The following is a 22,754-nucleotide window of genomic DNA, read 5'->3' as shown; positions in this document are numbered from 1 at the left end:
AAAATGAAAAAAAATTTAAAATGGAAAAAATCCTTATCCTGAGAGGATTTCTTTCTTTAGCAACTTGTACAACTTAAAAACAGTATTAGAAAAGATAAGACTTCACATGAAATTGTATTTACTATACTTAGAAACTTGAAGACTCAAGGAAAGTAATCCCTCTACTGTAAATCATACCCCACTAAGTCATCTTATGGGAAGTTTTCTTATGGAGAGAGAGAGCCGTCTTTCAAGCTTGACCAATGGCAACAAAGTCCTAGCTTGCACCATCTCTTTCTATTGGTCACCATGAATCAGAAATATCCCTCATTACAATTAGTGGCAGTTTTGTTAATGAGACATGAATAACAAAGTGATGACTGTGGTTATGTGACAGTAAAAGAACAAATTTTATACTGGGTGTCATCACATAATTATACTCTGAAAAGCTTTAAGATTTTGTGTATTGACTGAGATGTCTACTACTGATTGGCTGTTAGTAGTGCTACCAGTCGTGAACATTAGACCAGAATTCCTTCCTGCTTTTCCAAGTTCTACCAATCCTCTTAAGAACTAAGACTGACTTGTTCCTTAAAACTTTCTCTAGTTGTCACAGATCTCTACAATATCCAATACAGCAGCCACTAGCCACATGCGGCTATTTAAATAAATTGAAGTTCAGTTCCTCAACTGAAGCCATATTTCAAATGCTCAAATCACATGCAGTCAGTAGCTACTATTTTGGACAATATAAATTACATACTATTTCTATTACCATAGGAGGTTTTATTGGACAATGCTGTTCTAGAGTCTCCACTTCCATACAACTATTTTCTTCAGTTCATTTCCATCACTTCTACATAATGGTAGTAGCTCTCCCAAAATGGCTGTTTTAAACCGATTTAATTTTCCATGTTTGATTTCATTTTCAAACAAGTCCTTAAAGGCCCCTGGTAACACAGTACTAAATCTTAATTTTCTTTATGTATGTGAACATTTGGAATAGGCTTTTATCTATTTGGTGGTCAACAGATAACTGGCTCATTCAAGTCTGTATTTAGTTTTAATTTTAACAATAACACAAGCATGTCTGTTTACATTCAGAATGTATAAAACTTCTTTTCTTCAAACATCTTGACAACGTATGTTTGGCAGCTATTACTACTATCATTGCTTTTAGCTACCATTACTTTTAACTACATTTTCTCAGGATTTTGCATCCTTAAATTCTTAGGAATTTGAGTAAGTGTATGGTCTCTTTTGTTTAGAATTTAAAAGCGATACCAATGAAAGATACTTCTTACTCCCTCTAATCCACATTTACAGGGTATGAGAAGCTAACAGAATACTGAAATACTAAGTGGTACTAAGGAATTACGAGAATTCTATAAAGCTCAAGCCATTGTGTACCTGTCATTTAATTAATATAACAAAACTATAAATAAACTGCACACCAATGGAATGTTTTCTACCATTTAGATTTTTACTTAAAAATTTTAAAGAAAACACTTTGTGTGTTAAAAAGAAGATACTACATTTTTACACTGAGTTCTATTAAAAGTATGTTTCTAATTCAAAGCATCTTTAAAGACTCAGGGAATAGATATTAATACTGGCATCCTTAAATTTTGTATTTTTGCTTTAAGGAAGGCTATGCAAAAATAAGCAAACGTTAAGCAAATGTTTTAGAAACATTTATATTTCATATTAAATGAGACTTGAAATAATAAAATTCTTGGTTATAAGGTCTGAAGACTTCTTTGAGCACCAATTTAAAAGGAAACATTTCAAACTATAAAGTAAATCAATCAGTATGCACTTTATTTCAAGCCAAGGTTTTACATTAAGACCAACAAACTGACTTAACGTAGGCAAACTGTTGATTCACATTTGAGAAATTACAGTTTCTACTTAGGTTCCAAAAAAGTAGTCTGCTGCCATGACATAAGACTATTTAACCTGAAACCAACTGAAGGTGTTTTTAAGTGTATCCTAAGGGTGTTGAAAGAGGAAATATACAGTGTTATAGAAGTGTACATAACTCATAACCACAGTGCAAATCTATTTAAGTGAACAGGTAAATGTTCATCTGTTCTCTTAAGGTAGTGAAAAATATTAAGTCATCAAATAAATGCTCAGAATTACCAAGGAACAGTTAAAAACGACCAGGATCCAAACAGGTTATTTATATCACATTTATCTATAAAGAAGTTACAACACTAAAAAAACATTGAAAACCAGTGTTTTAAACTTTGAATGTGGGATTTAAAAATATTTCACTAACTTGAGATTTCAATAATTTTTTTTTCAAATCAAATAGCATTTGACTGGCAATCCTGATATAATTTACAGCTGTAATATTCCTAAAAGGAACATCTACATACTATGGCCTATCAAATATAATCTGCATTTTGCAAATCAATACAAAAATTTACCCATCATTTGTACATTTTATATTTATATATTTTTTAAATTAGATTTTATTGCTAAGTGAATTTAGAATTCAAGTTACATTTGGAAACCTAATATAATGCTCTTCATAACTTTTTCCCTGCTCTTACTTTCTTTAAACACTGGAAGCAAATGATCATGAAAATGAGACTGCAACTTAAGGCATTTTAAAAAGAAAAATAATTAGGTGCCATTTGGCAATTTATTCTGAAAGCATATTTTGTCCCACTTTTTTCACTAACAGACTAAAACGTCAACCTTTTTTCATAAATATGACTACGGTAATCAGAACACAAAAAATGGCTGCAGCATTGCTTAGATATTTAAAACAAGGATAACATTTTCTCAATTCAGCTAAAAGAAAAATACTTTTGATTACCTGTTTATAAACATTAGACTCACTGGCCATGTTAATAAGCCAGCAGAATTTTAATTCAGCAATACTTGAGAATGAATATATATATACATGCATACATGTGTGTACATATATATTCATTATATATATACATGCATACATGTGTGTATATATATATTCATTATCTATAGATAGACAATAAAGGTATTCAATAGGCATTCCCCCACAAAATTAAATTCATACTTAATTGCCAGTTTTAATAAACACTTGTTCACAGATCATCCATTTGTCTTATATGAAGTTAGGCAATATCAAATGTTCTGTTATGGTCTCCATCTTCTTCAGAATCATCCTCTGAAGCTGTTGAAAGAAAATAGGATGATCAAGAATGATTTTAAGGGGGATGAAGAATGGAAGTGTAAATATGAAGCCAGAACAGCAATGACTTGTAAAATAAAAATCCCAATTTAGTATACTGTTCGGTCAAAATGATAGGTTATCATGACAGGGTTGGGGTGGTTTGACTGTGGGTGATGCCCATCCACACCTTTCTGTTATGTTAGTTTTTATTAAAATGAAAACATTTTAAAATGTGGTTCAAGAACATTTAAAAAGTTTCTAAGATCAATCTGTGTTCATAGTAGCTAATGATATACATGAGAAAAAGTGAACTTAAAGCCCGTGCTCTCACACACTTGAGTAGAATCTGGCTTATTACCACTGCATGTTTGATGTATCCAATGAAAAATTTTAAAAATGTACACAGAATAATAGATTATGGGTGTTCTTGCAATTTACATCAAAGCTATGTCTACACAATGCCAAGAAAAAGCTCTAGTCAAAAAAGCTTTCTATAGACATAGTCTATTAAAATAACTTGATTTAGTAAAAACCTTTTGTTGAGATTATTCCTGTGCCTTCACGTTGTCAGAAACATACCACTCTTGCAACATTTCTGACCTCAATTTAGAGTCATCAGCAACTCAAAGAGTTTAAAAACATCTAACCAGTATTTCTCCTACTATCAAGAGCAGAAAGGTTAAATGTATACTCTTGTATTTAATACCGGTCAATTTAAGAGCACTCAGCAAAGGAATCAACAAGAAAATTATGCAACAAGTACAGATGAGACTTCAGTGTCCATACTTCAGTCTGTTATCTCGCAGAAATTTTAAATCCATTTTAAATAAATGATATCAAGCATATACTTAGTTCATGATGAGTAAATTCTATGCTTAAGTTTTATGCTGTATCACAGAGAAATGTCAAACTAAAAAATAGAACAGTTTTTCAGAGAATTTCTCATGTTTTCAACTGGATTAACTCTACAGAAGAAAATCCAGTTAGAACCTATTTTCAAAATATATTAATACTCTGGTATTGAAGAGTTAAATTTGTGGCACCCTCATCTTTCCCTCTCAGTTGAGTTTAGATATATATTTTAACTCTATTTTTCTCCTTTCATTCACATGTTGGGAGTAGACACTCCTATATGTTTAGAAAACTAAATTCTAAATCAGAACATTAATTAGAAAAAAAAGCAATCTGGGGAAAATGTATACTGCAACAAATTACTATCATCACATCTGACAAAGTATAAATCATAATTTACAAAAGAGAGAAAGATCCTTGTATTAGCCAACATGAGGTATCTAAACTAAGAAGGTTTGAAGGAAAAAAAGATTTACATTAAATGAATTTCCATTTAGGCTTTATTATACCATTTGACTCTTTTATATATTATTTCCACACAAACTAAAATTGTGAAAATGCATTATCTAGTTGTATCTCAAATCCCTTTAAAAGTTAAAAATAGTACAAACTTAATGACAAAAATCCATGTCTAAGAATATTCAAGGAATTAAAAGGTTCTTACGAGGATTAAGTCCTTCTCAAATCTTCAATCAATGATGCTGAGCTTTCTTTAAAAATAAAAATGTGATACACACTACAGATAACACTCCAAGTATTTTGAAGATTGAGTACTGGAGATAATCAATTGGAGAATACATATTTAAAAACACTTCAAAGAGCGTACTGGAATCTGATCATGGGGAGCTAGTTGCTTTGGGTGAAAAAGCACAATAGGTAGGGTAATCTTGGATTCCCAGGAACTGTTCCAGAGCCACCAATATCTGTGCCCACCTGGTATGAAGCACCCTGGAGGTTGTAGGACTTTGAGAAGAGGGTAAGCTGTGCAGATGCCTGTAAAGATTTGGGCATTAAGTGCCTTCACAAAGGAGCCCAGGCAGAAGTCCTAATGCTGGAACGTGATCTTAAGAGATTGGAGCTGCTGGCCGAGCTGGCTGCCTATTAAAGGTCCATGAGGACCTGAACAAGGAGCAAAAAAAAAACAAAAAAACAAAAACAAAAACAAAAAAACTATGGCTTCTGTTAGGGACTCAGAATTAGGACTCGTTCACCCCTATTTCCTAGAACTATATATAAACCCGGGAACACCTTTCATGATCTAACAAAGCTAAATAACAAAGTTTCATATACAAAACAAAAAATCTAACCAATTAAGAGGTGGGTTTGGATTAGTAGTTAAACATGTCTTTTTCTTGATTAAAAGTGTTAAAATTAAGGTGATCAAATATATGTTTTTATTTTAAACAAAAGGAAAATATTGATGGTTAATATAACATCCTTTTATACATTAAAATTAATACAATTTTAAAATACATGCTCTTAAAAAACTAATGTCAGTTGCCCAACCCATTTTCCCAAATCAATTATTTTGGTATTATTAAGCCTATAAATGAAGCTTTAATTTGGTAGAAAGAATATATATACTTAGGTTTTGCTCTGTGGGTTTAATTTGCAAAAGTAAATTCAACAAGTCTGGGAAGGGGTAATTCCACCTACTTTCGAGATCTTCCATATGTGCCTGAAGAGTTCTTGCAAGGTTAATAAACTAGAAACAATGCAGAAAGAAATACAGTAGTTTAAATGTTGCAAATGGATCTATTGAGAGAATCAGTATAAGAGATTCATTTTTACTTAAAAGTCAAACATAATTTTAAGCCTTTAAAGGGGGGGGTGTCTTTCTCCCCCTACATCAAAAATTATAAGCTTAAGGATACGATTTTTTTTAATGTCATATAATCATTATTAGCCATGTAGAAATCATATATTTATCATATAGAAACTGGGAGCAGATAAATATAATAATCTTATCCAATGATATCACTGTCTTCTTGCATAAATATAACACCTCCAAAAACTATGGAGAAAAAAATTAAACCTTTGCAATTTGGACCCAAAAGAATTCAACCTGAGTGATTTAAGAAAAAAAAATCAGTATTTTCCTCCCTAAATTCATTAGCTCCAGAAGTACTACATTTAATTCTGTACTTTTTAAAAAGTCATAAAAATGACTTCCACTTTAATAACTTGTCTATACATTTTACAAAGGCATGAATTCAATAATCTCACTATATACTATATATGGTTCAATCATTCTGAAGAGATTATGCTGCCTTTTTAGAAATCGAGATCTTTTTGCTTAACACTCTTTAAAGTTCTTTGAATGATAATAATCAGTCAACTGGCTCACAGGAATAATGTTTACATTACAGAAAAATTTTTACCAATATACACTGAATTGGTTATTTGGTAATTTTCAAAATATAACAAACACTATACCCCACCATATAAACTCTACTAAATTTTTATCACCAAAGAACATTTATATGAAAAATAGTTTAAAAGACATGTTTATGAGCACATTTCAAGATATGAAGTGTTCAGAATGCTACTGCAATGAGATGTAGACTCTAGCCCCTGCACCATAAAATGGGCAAGGCAATAGAGCATAAATTTCCACTAGTACACTGAAATAGTACCATTTAATTACAGATACCTAACAAACAACCAGCCTAAGTATTAAATTAATGCAACAAACAATGCACAGAGTAAAGACCAAACAGTCCAAATCTTAAGTTTGCAATAGGAATGCTTAAAAACTACTACACTGGTAATGCTTTACACGAGAGTTACAAATGAATTGAAGTTAATTTCCCATACTCTTTCAGTTTTTGGAGTCCAATTGCAGGTTGTAATACTGAGTCTGATTTTTGTTTTTTAATTAAAAAGAGCATTTTTCCTTAGTACTTTCAATTCTGTCCCTATTTTTCATTGAAACATATTCCAATTACCTTCAAGAGCTGGAAAATTACTTCTTTTTCTAAAATAGCTTTATGAGAAAATTAGGCTGCTTGATACAGAAGTAAGGAAGACTGTAATTTCTATTAAGTCCACAGTATCTTTATTTTTAAGAAAGATTTTAATATAAGATCTCATCAAATCAAACCAAAATAAATAGAATATGAATGTATAAAACAATTTCCTATCCAAAGTAAACACTTGTTCCATCACATTCTCCCTTCTCCCCTGCTCCAAGATTACTTACTCGGACACGTGTGCTTGGTTCATTCGTATTTCCCATCATATCAGAAAAGCTTTGTTCACACAAGTGCAGTAACACAACTAGGTAGAGACCAGAGCTGATAAACTCATACTCAGCCTTTAACAGGGAAGCAAATGAGAAAAAGAGTAAGAGTGAAAAATTAATAGATGAGGGACTGATATTCACAGTGTACTGATAGAGGAAATGTATTCATATCCAGTTTCTAGTAAGAGATATAGCACCATCCATTACACCAAGAAATAAAAAACACCCTCCATAATTGCACTAATGCTATAATGAATCTAAATATATGTGTGAATACCTTCTTATTTTCATTATGTCTTTTATGTAATGAATTATATAAAAGTGGGACTTTTAACTCATTTGATGATAGAATAAAGGCTCTGGTTCTCTAAAAGGCTCCTAATAGATATTATTAATACAAATGGCTCTAAATGTTTACTTAAAAATTACCATTTCATCTATAGCTAAGTCAATAAACTATGTAATTAAAACCTATTCAAATGGGTCAAGCATTTATTATGTAATATAATTAAGGCAACAGTAAATATAAAAATGAATCAATAAAGAAAATACAGTAATTATTCCTCATTATCATTCACATAGAAATTTATAGTGGGTAAAAACATTCCTTTGATTCAAAACTGTTCCATTGTTTTGAAGCTAAGAATACAAGTTATAAATACAGTGTTATTAAAAAATCTAATCTGTAATTGTTATACTGCGAACTATCTTTAAGTTGTACTATTTTTTAAATAACTCATCTGAAGTTAAGAACTATACATTCTTAGTACCAACTTCAGCAAGTAACTAACTGGTTATCAGATTATAAAGAGCATTCAAGAAATGTGAAATTGATGTTTTAAAAATTTCCTTAAATCTTCACTGAATTACTTTTCTTATTTTTAACTTAAAGGGAAATTTATGTCCAAAAAGTTAGAAAAAATTTTAATGGGTATCACATCTTAAAAAAAAATGAAGCCACTGGCTAATGGGGAAATAAACTGTATTAAATTAATCATTTAAAATGAGTGTAGTTCTTGGGTCCCCAGAATCCAAGATTCACACAAAACAAAGAAGCTAAAGACCAGGAAACTTAATCTAGACGGTCATTGTTTTTACGACGACTCCAGCTAGTATTTCCTCACACCCTATATACATCATTTAAGACTGTGGGTCATTAAAATTCTTGGCAAACCATAAAAACATTCCTGGTTGAATTGAAAAGCCAAAGAACCACCTTTAAGAGACCTGGAGCACCTAGAGAAGGAAGAATGGTAGGAAAAAAAATCCTTTGAAACCTATTCTCATTTTGAGAAGATTAAAAAAACAAGTTTCTTTATATTGTTCTACCTTTACATATTCTTTCTGCCATTCCTTAAAATAACAATACTCAGCAGCTGTCTAGAGAGACTCCTTGGGGATTTAAGACAATTCCCTGCTAAAAATGGTATTCTCTTTGGACAACTGGCTCATCCCTTATATCATATATAAATTTTGTGTCTTTGTATATTTTGTAAGGAGTGTGGTTTTAATCAGATTTTCAAAGAGTATTCATTATTTCCACATTTAAAAAATAAAGGGTGTCCAAAAGAGATCATATTGCTTGATTCCATTTGTATGAAATATCCAGAACTGGTAATTCCATAGAGACAGAATGCAGATTGGTGGTTGCCAGAGGAAGAGAACAGGGAGGAAGAGGTTAATGAGTACAGGATTTTCTTTTGGAGAGATGAAGGTATATTGGAACTAGACAGAGGTGGGGGTTGCACAACACTGCAAATATATTGAATTCTTCAGTATTAAAAGATTTTTATGTTTTATGTTAACTTTAGCTCAATTTTAAAAAGTGAAAGCGTCCATAACTCCTTAATTTAAAAAATGTTTTTCAAGCACTCATGCATTCTCCCACCATTACATCTCTTTCTATAACAAATATTAAGCACACTTGGATAGTACAGGTCTTGAGTTGACTCTTGTAATCTCCTGTAACACCTCCCCCCTGACTCCCAAATTTTCCTTTAGGAAGGAAAAAAGGGGGAAATATTTAACTCTTCATTCTAATTATATAATTTAAGCATCTCAAAAATTTTTTTAATATTTAAAGCTTCATGAAACAAAATTAGAGAACAAATAAATGATTGTGAGAAGAGTTATCAATACATACCAAAACTGAAAAATAAGAAATATTTGAAAAAAATTAATTATTAAGATCAGAGACTATTTATTATATAAATGGCTGTGTAATGACACAAATACTAAAAGAAAGAGGTTTATAAACAATGTGAACTTAGAATAAAAGATTTCATAAGATAACTTGTTCAACATAAAGTTGGAGGAAGGAATGGGGAGTGAAGGGAATCAGAATAGTAGAAGAACACGGGGGTAGACAGGCACATGAGAAACTATTCCTATAAGAAAAAAAAGAAAAGAAAGAAATAGGATGCAGGCCCAGAGCTTAGTGTTTCAATCATGTTCCAGGACACAGAGACATTCACAACTGAGATGGTTCTAGGGAGGTAAGATTAGCATGCTTGCTTTGGGATCACTTTCCTAAGCCTTTATTTTTAGGTTTATTTAGGAAGCATATAATAAATTTTACCTTAATAATTTAAAACCTGTGACTTGCTTTTTTTTTTGCCTTTCAGTTACAAAAAGTTATAGGAAGATAAAGAAAAATTATAAAATTATACCTAATGCAGTAAAATTGTTAACATTATTATTACTCTTATTATCTCAATGCAGGTTTTCTGACCATGATTTAATCTTTTCTTCAAGAGTTGTCCTTTAAGCATAGAATAGACACTTACCAAATTAGGCAAAATATACTAACTTGTTCATTTGCATGAGCTCTATGTAGTTCATGAATATCAAAATCCTCCAGGTTAAGCTGCAACTTCTCTTTACAGAGTTCACAGGTGGTTACAGCCTCTAGCGAAGAACCTGGTAAAAAAATTACAAATAAAGCTTAATTTTGCTATGTCTCCACAAAATATTTTTCCTTGTAGGTTTTAAGCTTAGAATACAGAAAACTGAAAGGAAGGGAGGGAGGTAGGAAGAGATGGTAGGGAGACTGTGTTACTGCCATAAATCAGTAAAAGCTCCTAAAATTGCAATCAGTAATACCTAATGTGCATGTCAAGTCCAACTCTGTGGTATCTATGCCTCCACCCATTATTTAGGTATCTGTTGTTTTTTTCCCCCTCCCAGATACTCTTACATTTCTGATCATGAGAAGCTGACAATGGAATGTTATCTGTACTTTCTACTTCCTCCTTAAGTATTCCAGCAAGATGCCCAGAAAACATGGTATCTAGAAGAACTTGTTACATATACCAACGCCAGTACCTTTCATGTGACAACATATAGTAAGACCTCTGTGGTCTCAGCAATGTGCCTTCCCTACAAGCTAGGAGGCAAAAAAAAGGAATCTACTTTTGTTAAGATAAAAACAGCTCCCCTCAGCTATAAAAGGAATGAAGTCCTGACATATGCTACAACTGCTAAGTAAAATAAGGCACAAATAAGATACATGAAGGATAAATACTGTATGATTGCACTTGTATGAAATATGCAGAATAAACAAATTTACACAGAAAGTAGATCAGAAATTACCAAGTACTGGGGTGAGGGGGAGAAGGGAATTAGTGCTTAATGGGTACCGAGTTTCTGTTTAAGATGATTTAAAATTTTGGGAAATAGTGGTGATGGTCCCACAACATTCTGAACGTACTTAACGCCACAAATTACACACTTAATGATGGTTAACAGGGTAAATTTTATATATAAAATACATAGTTTACCACAGTTAAGCAAAACTCCTTCTGTCCTATATGCACTCAACATTTGGTTATCCATAAGTTTTTGGCTCCAATTAAGTAGGTAGTAGTCTTGTCTAATTAAACACATAGCCATCCCCCTCCCCGTGTTTATTTTTAGATAAGATTTTTAAATTGAAAAAAAGATGTCCTAAAAAATCAGAAAAAGTCACGTGAGTAGCAAAATAAAGGTTCAGATTAAATTAAACTAACATTTGTTGAGTGCTTGTTATGTGCCAAAAATATTAGCGGTTCTGGAGATTTAGAAAGAGGTAGTCACTCTTGTCTTCAAGAGCTCATAAAACTCTTAGAAATAGTGTTATTTCATTAACAATTCTTAAAATAGTAAAAATCAGCATACAGTCCAAGACAGTAATAGTTAACGTACATGCATTTTTTAGAAAATAGCTGAGAGGAAAACGAGTGCAATTTTGAGGTAGTAACATGTCTATGTTGTCTCAAAATGAGCTGGAGTCAAAATACAAAAGATACTTATTTCAAGTATATGAATAAGATTAAGTAGTTTTTTAGGAGTCTAGCATACCTGGAAATGTTGAAATTAAAATACATATGGAATATTTTCTTAATTTTAAAAATTAGTATTATATCACTGAACTAAATTCAGGGTAGGTTCATGACATGATGGAGAATATAAAGAATGTGGAACTTTAGAAGGCTTTCTCTTATCAGACATTTATTCTCTGCTTCAGAAGCAGGAAAAGTGTGATGATCATAAAATAAGAACATTGGAGATCATTTAGTATAAATTCTTTCACATCTTAGGGCTTCATTTTTCTCTTCTATGGAACAAGTGACCTTAGCAGTTGTTCAAAAAGGCCATATGCAGCTGGGAGGAACCCATTTATCCCTACAGTCTTTAATCCAGGGCCTTGTCTTTTACATCCTATCTCATTTAGTAGACTCTGACTGCATTTGCTTAAGCTTGTACCAGACTTAACTCTATTCATCTTTTTATACTCTGTAGAGTTTAACAATCCATATATAGCAGCTGCTTAATACCAGATGAAGTCTTTATGTAAATATGAGAAAGCCTTATGAAAACTTATCAGGAAGGCTCAGCTCTTCAGATCTTTACATTCATTTGACTGTGTCTTTAAAAGTACTTAATATTACCTCATAAAAGCCATTTAATTGAATACTTACTGTGAGCTCAATATTGTGAGAAACTATTCACAAACATCTCATGTGACCTTCACAACAACCCTATGATCTAAGTATTACTCAGTTTTACTCATGATGAACTGAGGCCCAACCCCAGACCTTAAGAATGTTCAGGAGTAGATCGGAGGCATCTACATTTTCTTTATAACTCCAACGGGTAATTTTGATCAGCAACCAGGGTCGAGAACCAATGTTAAGAGACTTACTCAAAATCCTATATTAAGTGTTGGGAGTCATTATTCCAACCTAACTTCAAAAATCCAATGTTCTTAAGCAATACATACTATTATGTTTTTCTACCTATACAATACCAACAATCCAAATGCAAATACATCAGAAGGTCAATCAAGCTGTTTTTCATTTTGGTAATAGCTAACATTTCTGAGTCCTTACTAAGTGTCAAGAACCATGCTGAGCACTCATTAAATCTTAGTAACACCTCAGGGTAGTGACTAATAAAGCCTATGAGGCTGTCATAACACGATACAGCCAAGAAGAGGCTGCCACAGGTTATGACGGCCCATCCCACAGGTTTGGGATCATGTTAGCTTAGAAGAAAAGATAAACTCCTACACCAAGGAGGCCTTCACTACCTTTCTGCAGGAAAAGTTTCCCACTAGCCTCATAGTCCCTAGTTTGAACAGGTTACCCAACTCCTACAACAGATTATTAAAATGAAAATACCATCATATCTCAAACCAGTCTGCCTATGTTACCAAGCTGTCACCATAAGACCTTCAATTTCATCCAATTATGTACCTTTATTACTCAGATCTAGTTTCCCACATTTCTTACCCTCCTAGTCACATTTCACTAAGTCCTCTGGTACTCATGTTGTCTGATTTAAGTAAATTCCCCTTAAGCAGTCTCCTTTATGAATTCTCTCTTCAACTTCAAGCCTGAACCACAGTGCCTCAGACTGATAATACTCTTCCGCAGCCATATTTCCCCCATAACACTTCATACCTCAGGACCAATGAACAGGGAAAGCTGGCCCCCTCCCCACCCCAACACCTACTACTGTTTTGAAACTCTAAGTCCCTCCTCATTCATTAATGACTTTAGTACCTGGCCCTCTATTTCTTGGCTATTTCAACACCCACATAGACCATTCACATTTGATTCTGACTTCCTCAGCATCCTTGCTTCCAATACCCTTCCCCATCTCAGTCCACCCACTTTATGGTCGTATTCTTGACCCTGTCATCGCAGCTTACTGCACTACCCCTAAAATCTGTATTTTAAGTATCCTCTCCTGAGTATCTTCAATTTCTCATCATTCTACCTCACCTACTCTGGCATTTCTCTTCAGTGTCAATGAGACTCAAACACTGACCCTACTACTTTTCACTATCCACTTCCTGATGTACTTACTCCCTTTCTGATTTTGTCTAATTTCCAGGCTCACCACAGCTACATCCTTACAAATATCCTTACAAATACCCTTAACTCTCTTCTATCATGTTTGTCTGGCAAAGGTCCCAATCCCACTGAACTCAAATCCTTGTCTGTATCCAAGCATCTGAAAACTGCTTCTTAAATAACGTACATGTATCCCACTTTTAAATCATATTCATGGCCAGATTTTTATGAACACTAATACTACCTGAAAAACCGGAAAACATCTTAAAATGTTATCCCCACATGTGAAAATATCTTAATCTACCCCTTCATCAGTTAAAGACTTTACTAAGAAAACAGAAAAATTACAGAAGAATTCAAGCACCTTAAGACCAAAGCAACAAACTGATCAATAATCCAAACCTACACTACCCCTCTAGAAATGAAGTACCCTTTCTCCCATCAAAGACTAACTACTCAACTTGTGCTCTGGATCCCATCTCTCCCTTCCTTTTTCATAATTTTTTCCCTCTCCATTGTATCTCTTGTTAAAATAAAAACATGCCTCCAAATCTGCTACCTCGAAACAAAAAAACAAAACATAAAGACATACCATGACCCCGTAAGATTCTCCAATTCCTACCTTATTGTATCTATAAACTCCTTGATGGTAAAGCTTATTGTAAGGGGAGAGCTATGTTGCTATTTCCCCAGTATTACCTCATTTTCTCTCCTCAGCCCAATTCAATTATGCTTATGACTCACCTCCACTCCCGATGCTCGCGCACGTGCACACACACACACCCCCACCCACCCACCACCACCACTCCACAGAGACTGAAGTCACCAAGGACATCCATGCTACCAAATCCAACTGTCATTTCTTTGTCTTATCTTTTTGTTCTGACTTCTTTGCAGTACCTGACAGGGTACATCCTCTTAAAAGGTTTCTTCTTTCGCCTTGCACAACACTACATTTTCTCAGTTTTCTTCCTACCAGACTAAGGCTGCTCCTTAAATCTCCTTCTCTGTTCCCACTAAACATTTGGGTGCCTCAGGACTGTCCTGGGCTCATTTCTTTGATATCTGCTCTTGCTCTAGTGATCTTATTTAATCCCAAAGCTTAAAATATTATTTGTGTGCTCATGACTTCCAAAATTATAACTTTCAGCACTAAAACCCGTGAAACATCATGCTTGTCTTGCTAACTTCCCAGCAGACATCTCCATATGGTTATCTAATAAATAGTTCATATATGATATTTCTAAAACACAACTCTTGGTTTCCTCTCCCGAATTTTTTCCATTCTCAGTCTTCTTTATTTCAGGAAATGGCCCTACCATTTACTTAATTGCTCAAGGCAAAACATGAGCTTCCCTAATTGTTCTTTCCCCTTCACTCTAACATGTCCAATCCACTGGCAAGTCTTAAAGAATCTACCTCCAAAATATACCAGAATCCATCCATTTCTACCACACCATGACCGCCTCTTATAAGATAGATTACTGGTTGGTCACCACAATAGATTCCTGGTTGACCTCCCTGCTTCTCTCTACTCCTGTCCTCCTAAAATCCACTCTTCACAGAGCAGACAAAACATAAATAAGATCATTTCATTCCTCTGACCTTGAGTGGCTTCCTATAATACTGAGATAAAAATCTAAGCTTCTGACATTAGTTTTAAAAGTTCTAAATAAGTCAGCCTCTGCTAATCTCTCTTATCTCCACTATATCACCACTCTCCTTTCCCGCTAATTATACTCCAGCCTACAGGGCCTTCTTCATTCAATTCCTCAAACACACCTAAGTCATTCCTACCTTAAAGTCTCTGTACTAGTTGTTCCTTCCGTTGGAATGCTCTTGCCGTCATTCTGGATTAGACAGTTCCTCTTCGTTAAGTTAAAATGTCCTTACCTCAACAAGGCATTCCTTTAACACTTAATGCCACCACAAGAGTAAGTGCCTTATCAGTCTTGTTCTTTATATCCCATATCTAGAAAGGTGTCTGGCTCCATAACAGGCATTCAATAAACAATGAATCCCTACAGTAATCTTATTACTGCATAACAGCATTAGAGACAATAATCTTTCTCAAGGACACAAAGCTGGTAAATAGTAAAAATATTTCTTTGATTCAAAATGATCTTACATGATATAAGGGTCACCAACGATAACAAATTACACTTGTATTACAGATGTATGAAAGTAAACAGATTGGTAAATGAAATATAAGTAACACTATTATACTTTAAATTTATGAAGCAAGACTAATGCTCTTTAATGTTTTTGCTTCAAAAATGGTTGACATTTGTAAGAGTATAAATTTGACAATAAATTATAATCAGATTTACTAACTAAAATGCATACATACATGTATCTCTTGGAAGAATTGTGAAAACAGAATACACAAAGGGTAAATCTTACCAGAGTTAATTTTGGCCTGCAACCACTTTTTCATACACTCTTGGTGGACATACTGCAAACTTCCTGTGCACTTGCATGGTTCTATTAGCAAGTTAGAGGATGATGCAGCTGCCATCTGACAAATTCTACATAAGTCACCATCTTCTTCTTCAGAGTCCTCTAAAAGAAGGCTGGAAAAGAAAGTACATTTCCTGAACAGAGCTATAGTAATTCATCCTGGTTGGTCATTTCCAGTCACACATAACCCCAAACAATATCATTATCTCTCTGGGTAAAAAAAGGGCAAATAACAACAATAATAAACAGCAACTACTATGAAAAACCATTTCAATAAAAATGAAAACTATAATGGAAATAGCTATCCTATTCTTTATCTTCAAATGATTTACGTAATTTTGTCTTTGGTGGCACAGTTTAAGTTCCATATTTTCACAATCAATTTAAAAATATCCCTAAGAGATTTTAATTTCTGCAGTATCATAGAGTACTTCAATTCCAGCAGTATAATGTACTTACATACCCATCGGTTTTGTTCCCCAATACCGCCCAGAACTTTTAAGACAACTTTGATGAATTAAACAAATATTGACTAGTGATTTTTCATTTACATGTTATCAGAACCACATGTTTAAACTGATAGGCTTTTTATATTAAGTCATAATAAAAAAAAAGATTTTTAAATTCTTCATTTTCCCCATCCCCAGTAACGTTATTAAATCATCCTGATTTCTACAAAGGTAGGCTTTTAAAGAGTGAAGCAATTTCCATTAACCTATGTCCTCTATTTCACAGGCCAACATGTACTGCTTAATTTAAATGCAGAATGATCACTACGAAACAAATAATTTTTTTGTTAAAATCTCTATTGCTTTAGTCCACTGCTGACATGAAAAAGGTACTCAGTAAACTGATGATACTGAATGTTAAACTGTTACTGAAATACAACCTGGATTATATGGGTTCCAAATGAGTTTTAACAAAAGATGTGTGCCAAGAGGTGACTTTCATGCCTATGCTTAACCAGAGATACTACTTCAACTATTAATGTTTATGTTTTCACCTTTAGATGTAACTTTCTTTGGGCTGACAGTTTTCATTTTGGGAGATTCAAGTTTTTCATACTCTTATTCATTTGATTTGTCAAATGTCTTATAATCCTCACATATAAGCAAAATATGTAATAGAGGAAAACATACACATGTAAACTCAATGTCAACAAATGCTGGTTTTTAAACTACCTACCAGACAGGGTGGTGCTGGCTTAACTGGTTTCTCCTTGAAAATCACTAACTTAGTGCTTTGCCCTACTTACATTACAGCCACTACTGCACTCAAATTAATCTAACTTTGTGTACAAGAAATATAATAGTTACTACATTACTCTGTAGACAGCTTGCAATCAGAGGGAGCTGCTGTAATAACATTAAACACTACCAGGGCAGAGTAAATCTTCCTCTAAGAAAGGAAAAATAGAAAATTTTGAAATAAGAGAATAATCACATGGAACAATTTGTCCTATATAAGGAAAAGTGGAAATGTATTAGTCAATGCCCATGTCTCAGAAAACAGGTGAAGCTCCTTTCTTTTATCCCCAGAGTAAGATATGAATGGATTTCTTCTCAAAGAACAAAAAAACCTAAAATGATACTAACAGCTATGCTTCACAACAATTCCATTACAAAGGATCTTTATGAACAAGGAAAAAAAAAAAGCCAACAACCTTAGTTTTACTGAAGTCTTTCTTCTTACAAGTATACTTTCTGTGTACTATCCTATCCCATTTTATCATAAAAGTAATTTTAATACCTGGAAAAACTCAGTAACTACACTAACATGACAAGATAATCAAGTTGAGGCTAAAATCTCTGATCTTTCATTTTTTTCATCTTTCACTAGAGATTTTTAAGCAATCTCAACTCTACAAAAGATTTCACAAGAATAAAAAGATTCTAAGCCCTGAATTTAAACTGATATTTCTGTTAGTCACAACATATAAAGAATATTCAATATACATTTGGACTTTAAAAACAAAATTAAAAATCTGTGCAAATGATTTTACCTCATTCCGAAAAAGATTTGAAATGAGAAATACAAATAAATGGTAAATAAATGATCTAATTAAAGGCTGAAACATTGTCTTGATAATCCATGACCACTTGTGCCCCCTTACCAATCCTATTTAGCACTAATCTACCAAGAAATAGGATAAGAGATTAAGATTGTTGTCTTTGTATATGTCTGCATCCAAAGCTGGTTAAAATTAACCATTAGACTATTCCCTGATGCAATCCCCAGTGCCTACCTCCACGACTAATTTTCATCCATTTTATCTCTGAGCAAGACACTAAACATCTCACTGAATGTAAATTTTAAGGGAAGAAATTTCAGATATCACTGTTATGAGAAACCATTTTAGAAAAAAAGAGCTCTTTCTCTAATCTTCTCTTGCTTTATAGCCTTAAGAAGGGTATTCAAATTTACCTCTCTTTTATTTTTTGCAGTCTTTCTGGGTCTCTTGAAGGTGTACTTTTAGATTTATCACTTTTTCCATCAGATGAACTCCAACCTGAAGGAATAATATCTACAGTGATCATGACATTGTCGGTCAAATTGTTTCCAAGTGCTGGGGGGACTGCAAATCGGAATAAGGAACCAGGAAGTATCCCTGTTATTCCTGTATTTCGTCCACTGTGAGTCGAATCTGAAGTGGAGCCACCTGTAGCAGCACTGCTCGGTGCTGCAGATGCTTGTGGTCTGCTGGCAGTAGCCCCAAGGGGATCACTCTGTGCTTCAAGGTGAACCACTTCATTTGATTCTCTTCTAAAAATATGAGACCTAGATGGTGTATCAGAGGTAGATATCCTTGAAGATTCATCTCGTCCCTCTCGTCTCCTTCTAGAGAACAAAGGTGTGCATCTATTTCTAAGTGAAGAAGATAACCATGGTCCTGTATTTCTACCTTCAGATTCTTGGTTAAAATTCTGGGAATCTGGCTCAGAGCTATGATTTTGGCTAAGAGATGACAAACCCCATCTTCGCCGAAGAAATCGAAATCCCTGAGAAGCTTCAGATGCCCTATTATCAGGAGCATCAGAAGCTGATGCTGCATTACTACGAGACTGTGAAGCTGTAAAGATTCTTGGAGAAACGTAAGAATTTTCAGAACTCAGTGATCTTGTATTCAAGGAATCCTGACTAGATCTTCGTGAAAAAAAAGTAGATGACATACTAGAAGCTATACGTGACAGCAATCTTCTTGTTGTACGTCTACCTTCATTGTCAGAAGATTCTTGAAATGATCTTTGAGATGAACCAAACCTATCTGAACTGCCTATAGCTGAGGTTTCATCTCTATTTGAAATATAAGAAAATCCAGGCTGTATACTGCCTTGAGGAGATTCTAATTCTCTTGGAGAAAAATTGGATCTTAAAGAATTTCTACCAGAGTCCCTAGAACATGGTATGGTATGATGTTCAGAAGGCATTTGGTGGTTTGTAGATGATGTATTCAACTGTAAAGTGCTCAATGAGTTCTCTTTAGGTCTTGCTCCCTGTGAATATGAAGAAGGAACTCTGTCTTGAACATCTATTTTTGAAAGAAAGGAAAGATAATCAATTATATGAATAATGTGAGTATTATTAAGTTTGAGTCTATTAACCACTAACTGCTGCCAAAATGAAACACTGGATTCAAATTGAATACTGGTATATTAGAACTACATAGCTTTATTATTACAGAAAAAAACAAACATATTTATCTGTCTTTCTATACTTTTGGTAAAATCAGTACTGCTGTATAAAGTCAACATTACAAGTAAAAAAAAGAAATGTATCATAGCTTATGAGAGGTAAACATCAATCTACCAACTTGATGGAGGTAAAACAGCTGAATTTATTAATCAGAAATTGATATGGTAGAAGAATATCTAAATGGATAAGGAATTTTAACTGGGGCAAAAAATTCAAATGTAAGTAATTCATAACAAGTAAAAGCAAAATTATCATAGGGAGATGATGTTTTGGAGATTTTCCTTACTCTGCAGTAAGTACAAAATTTACTTCACGTAAATACTATCACCTTTGTAATTTTATGGAAAACTGTGCTAACAGCTCAAAATTTCTCCAGCTTTTTTACTTCTTTTAAGTTAACAGCAGTCATTCTTTCTCATCCCTGTTTACTCATCAGAGATACTTACGCATTAAAAAAAAAAAAAAAAAAAAAACGCTGGCTGGGAACTATGAGTCAGAATAGAGCCCTGGCATCCGCAATTTTAATAGTACACCACTTGTAGTTCTAATCTTTAAATGGAATGAGAAATACCAAAGCATCCCTTCATAAAGAATAGTCATCCATGCATCTAGTTTAAGTGCTAGATCGCTACTTTGCTAATACATGGAGTCTCACAAAAGGATAAATTGTTAGGGATTAAATCCATTCTATTCTGTATTTATACCCCTCAACTTAGAAGCTATTGACACCATCTACCAAAACTTCTGCATCCAAAGCCAAGTAAATAAAAAGATGCTTTTATTTGTCTTAAATAAAGCAAAGCCTTCCCCCATTAAGATTATTTAAAATAACCTAAACCTTTAAAAACAAATGTTATTTTCTTCTCTGTAAATCAAATTCCACTTTTATCTGCTATATTTGTCAACTTTAATCAGTACTTTTTGTCTTCAGTTATTTAGTGTTCTTGTTTTATAGTATTTATTTTGAAGAGCTTAAGCTTATGTATATTGACAGAAACAATATGGGTCTTTATTTCAACTAAATGAAAAAGATATATTCATGTTAAACTAAAGGAATTCTAAATTATGTCTTAAAATGATTTCAAGTTTTAGTCAGTTCATAAGGCAAATTATATTGTAATATATAAGAACCTATCAAGTATATTTTAAGATATAATACAATCTTAAAAGTGAAAGAATTATAGGCAGACAGAATCTGGATACTCATGTATATGTACCTTAAATTGTTTACATTTTTTAAAGCAAAAGGACAAAAAAGGTACTAGAAAACATACCAAGCTACCCTATATTTTAAATCTTCATAATATTCACTTCATTAACTCCTTTGTACTGTGATTTTAATGATACACACAGAGAGAAAAACAAAACATTATTACGTAAGCTATATATAACAAAATAATTTATACATACATGATGAGGTTGTGAAATCACCACTTCGGTGACTATAATCCATAAGATTACTAATGGAGGAATCTGCTCTCCTCTCTGAATCTCTCCTCTCTCTCATTAAGTCAGTTCCAAATGATCCAAGTACCACTGATGAAGATCTGGGAACTTGACTACGCCTCCAAGAAGAATCTTAAAATAATTGAAGAAGTTTTAATTCAGAGAAAGCATTCAAGGTTTCTGATGACAACAAATTTTCAGTATTACACAGAGAGATAATTATGGTTTATTACAGGAATCTCCAGTTATATGGTTTATTATAGGAATCCCCAGTTTTAGTTGGAATCAAAAGCAAAATTTGGCATAACACAAAATTATTCACTAATCACTTATAAAATTATCTCCTACTCAAACACATTCTTCTCTAACACTACAAACTATCCCCATTCAGGATGCCAATGTCTCAGTCACTCTCTAGAATATCTGACCACACAATATAAACATGCTGTAAAATGTTAGCAAAACAAAAATATAAAGCTTGCCAAAGATGTAGAATTTTATAAGTCAATGAAAGTGATGTTGAAGAACAGCCGAAATAAAAATCAAAGCCATTGTGAAATGAAAGATGCTATACTGTAGGTTTAAAACTATTTTGTCAGAACTATTATCACTGTTGCCATATTTGGTTCATTCTTATGTTAAGAATTAATGTTTTGTTGCGATTATAATCTGAATTTTGTTAGATATGATTTCATTTAAAAGTAAATTAAAAATTTTTTTAAAGTCTCAAAACTTTCCCCGTCACTATTTACCTTAAAATTTTTGTTCTTTCTCTCCTAGTCCCAAAAGCCATAATCATTTCTCTTCATTAAAGGAAATGGTCTAGGGTTAATGCTATGCCTTCACAGAGCAGAGCAAAGAAAGATCTCTACGCAATGGAATTTGTCTACAAAGTTAAGGTCAGTCTGCTCTTACTCATCATACTACTCGCAATATCCTTCAGAAGGGCCATGTCTTTCCCATGGTAGTCCTGCCTATCAAACAGAAAGGAACTGTTTACACTAATTCAATTGGTAGTACATACGCAATTCAAGAATTGTATCTCCAGCTGTGTCATTACAAATTCTATCTTATCTTAGAACTATTTCAGGCATTGGCTAGTGTTTCATTTGAAGAAGTATAACTCAGGAGGTACCTCTCAACAAAAGAGCTTTTCAATTTGTGGAGCAAATGTGGATCTGTTGAGTACAAGATACTAAACATGAAGCTTTATGCATAAGTCATCTAAATACTAGTGTGGTTAAGTAACTTGTCCAATGCCACAGTTAGTCAAGAGGGCTAGAATCACAGCTTTCTGCTTCCTAGTACAGAACTCCCACTAGAATATCACCAACTATTTTTTGTTTAACTAAAGAATTTCTACATTTTCTGAAAATAAGTGTCATATAGCACAATGTTTATTATTTACAAAAAGTACACTTAGGAAACATTTTAAACATGTATCAGTAAATCTGGCTTTCCTAGTAACAATTTAAAAATTTACCTACTATAATAACCAGCAGAATATATGTCACTTTTACCAATTTTATTACCATATATACCAGCTATTTTAATTAATTAAAATCTAATATCCTGT

At 33.2% G+C, this 22,754-nt stretch overlaps 1 protein-coding gene across 11 annotated transcripts in view; it reads right to left on the bottom strand.

The window, feature by feature from the left end:
* Positions 1-1,779: 1,779 nt before the first annotated feature.
* MARCHF7 (membrane associated ring-CH-type finger 7) overlaps positions 1,780-22,754 on the bottom strand; it is a 46,682-nt gene continuing 25,707 nt past the window's right edge. For 2 of the 11 annotated variants that reach the window (XM_045507574.2, XM_045507575.2), the window contains exons 4-9: positions 21,143-21,310; positions 18,464-19,568; positions 15,983-16,152; positions 10,051-10,160; positions 7,200-7,313; positions 1,780-5,702 (exon numbers count right to left, since the gene is read on the bottom strand). In XM_045507574.2, coding sequence (XP_045363530.1) covers positions 5,541-5,702; positions 7,200-7,313; positions 10,051-10,160; positions 15,983-16,152; positions 18,464-19,568; positions 21,143-21,310 — 1,829 coding nt within the window. In that variant the 3' untranslated portion in view covers positions 1,780-5,540. Of the gene's footprint in view, positions 5,703-7,144; positions 7,314-10,027; positions 10,161-15,982; positions 16,153-18,463; positions 19,569-21,142; positions 21,311-22,754 lie in introns of those variants that run through there. The other 9 variants (XR_836490.3, XR_006720528.2, XR_006720527.2 and 6 more) reach the window with 9 other exon arrangements.

This window comes from Camelus bactrianus, chromosome 5 (genome assembly GCF_048773025.1).
Source record: "Camelus bactrianus isolate YW-2024 breed Bactrian camel chromosome 5, ASM4877302v1, whole genome shotgun sequence".
Classification (NCBI taxonomy): Eukaryota; Metazoa; Chordata; class Mammalia; order Artiodactyla; family Camelidae; genus Camelus; species Camelus bactrianus.
The sequence above is the reverse complement of the archived record's forward strand: the minus strand, read 5'-3'. Positions and strand labels throughout refer to the sequence as shown.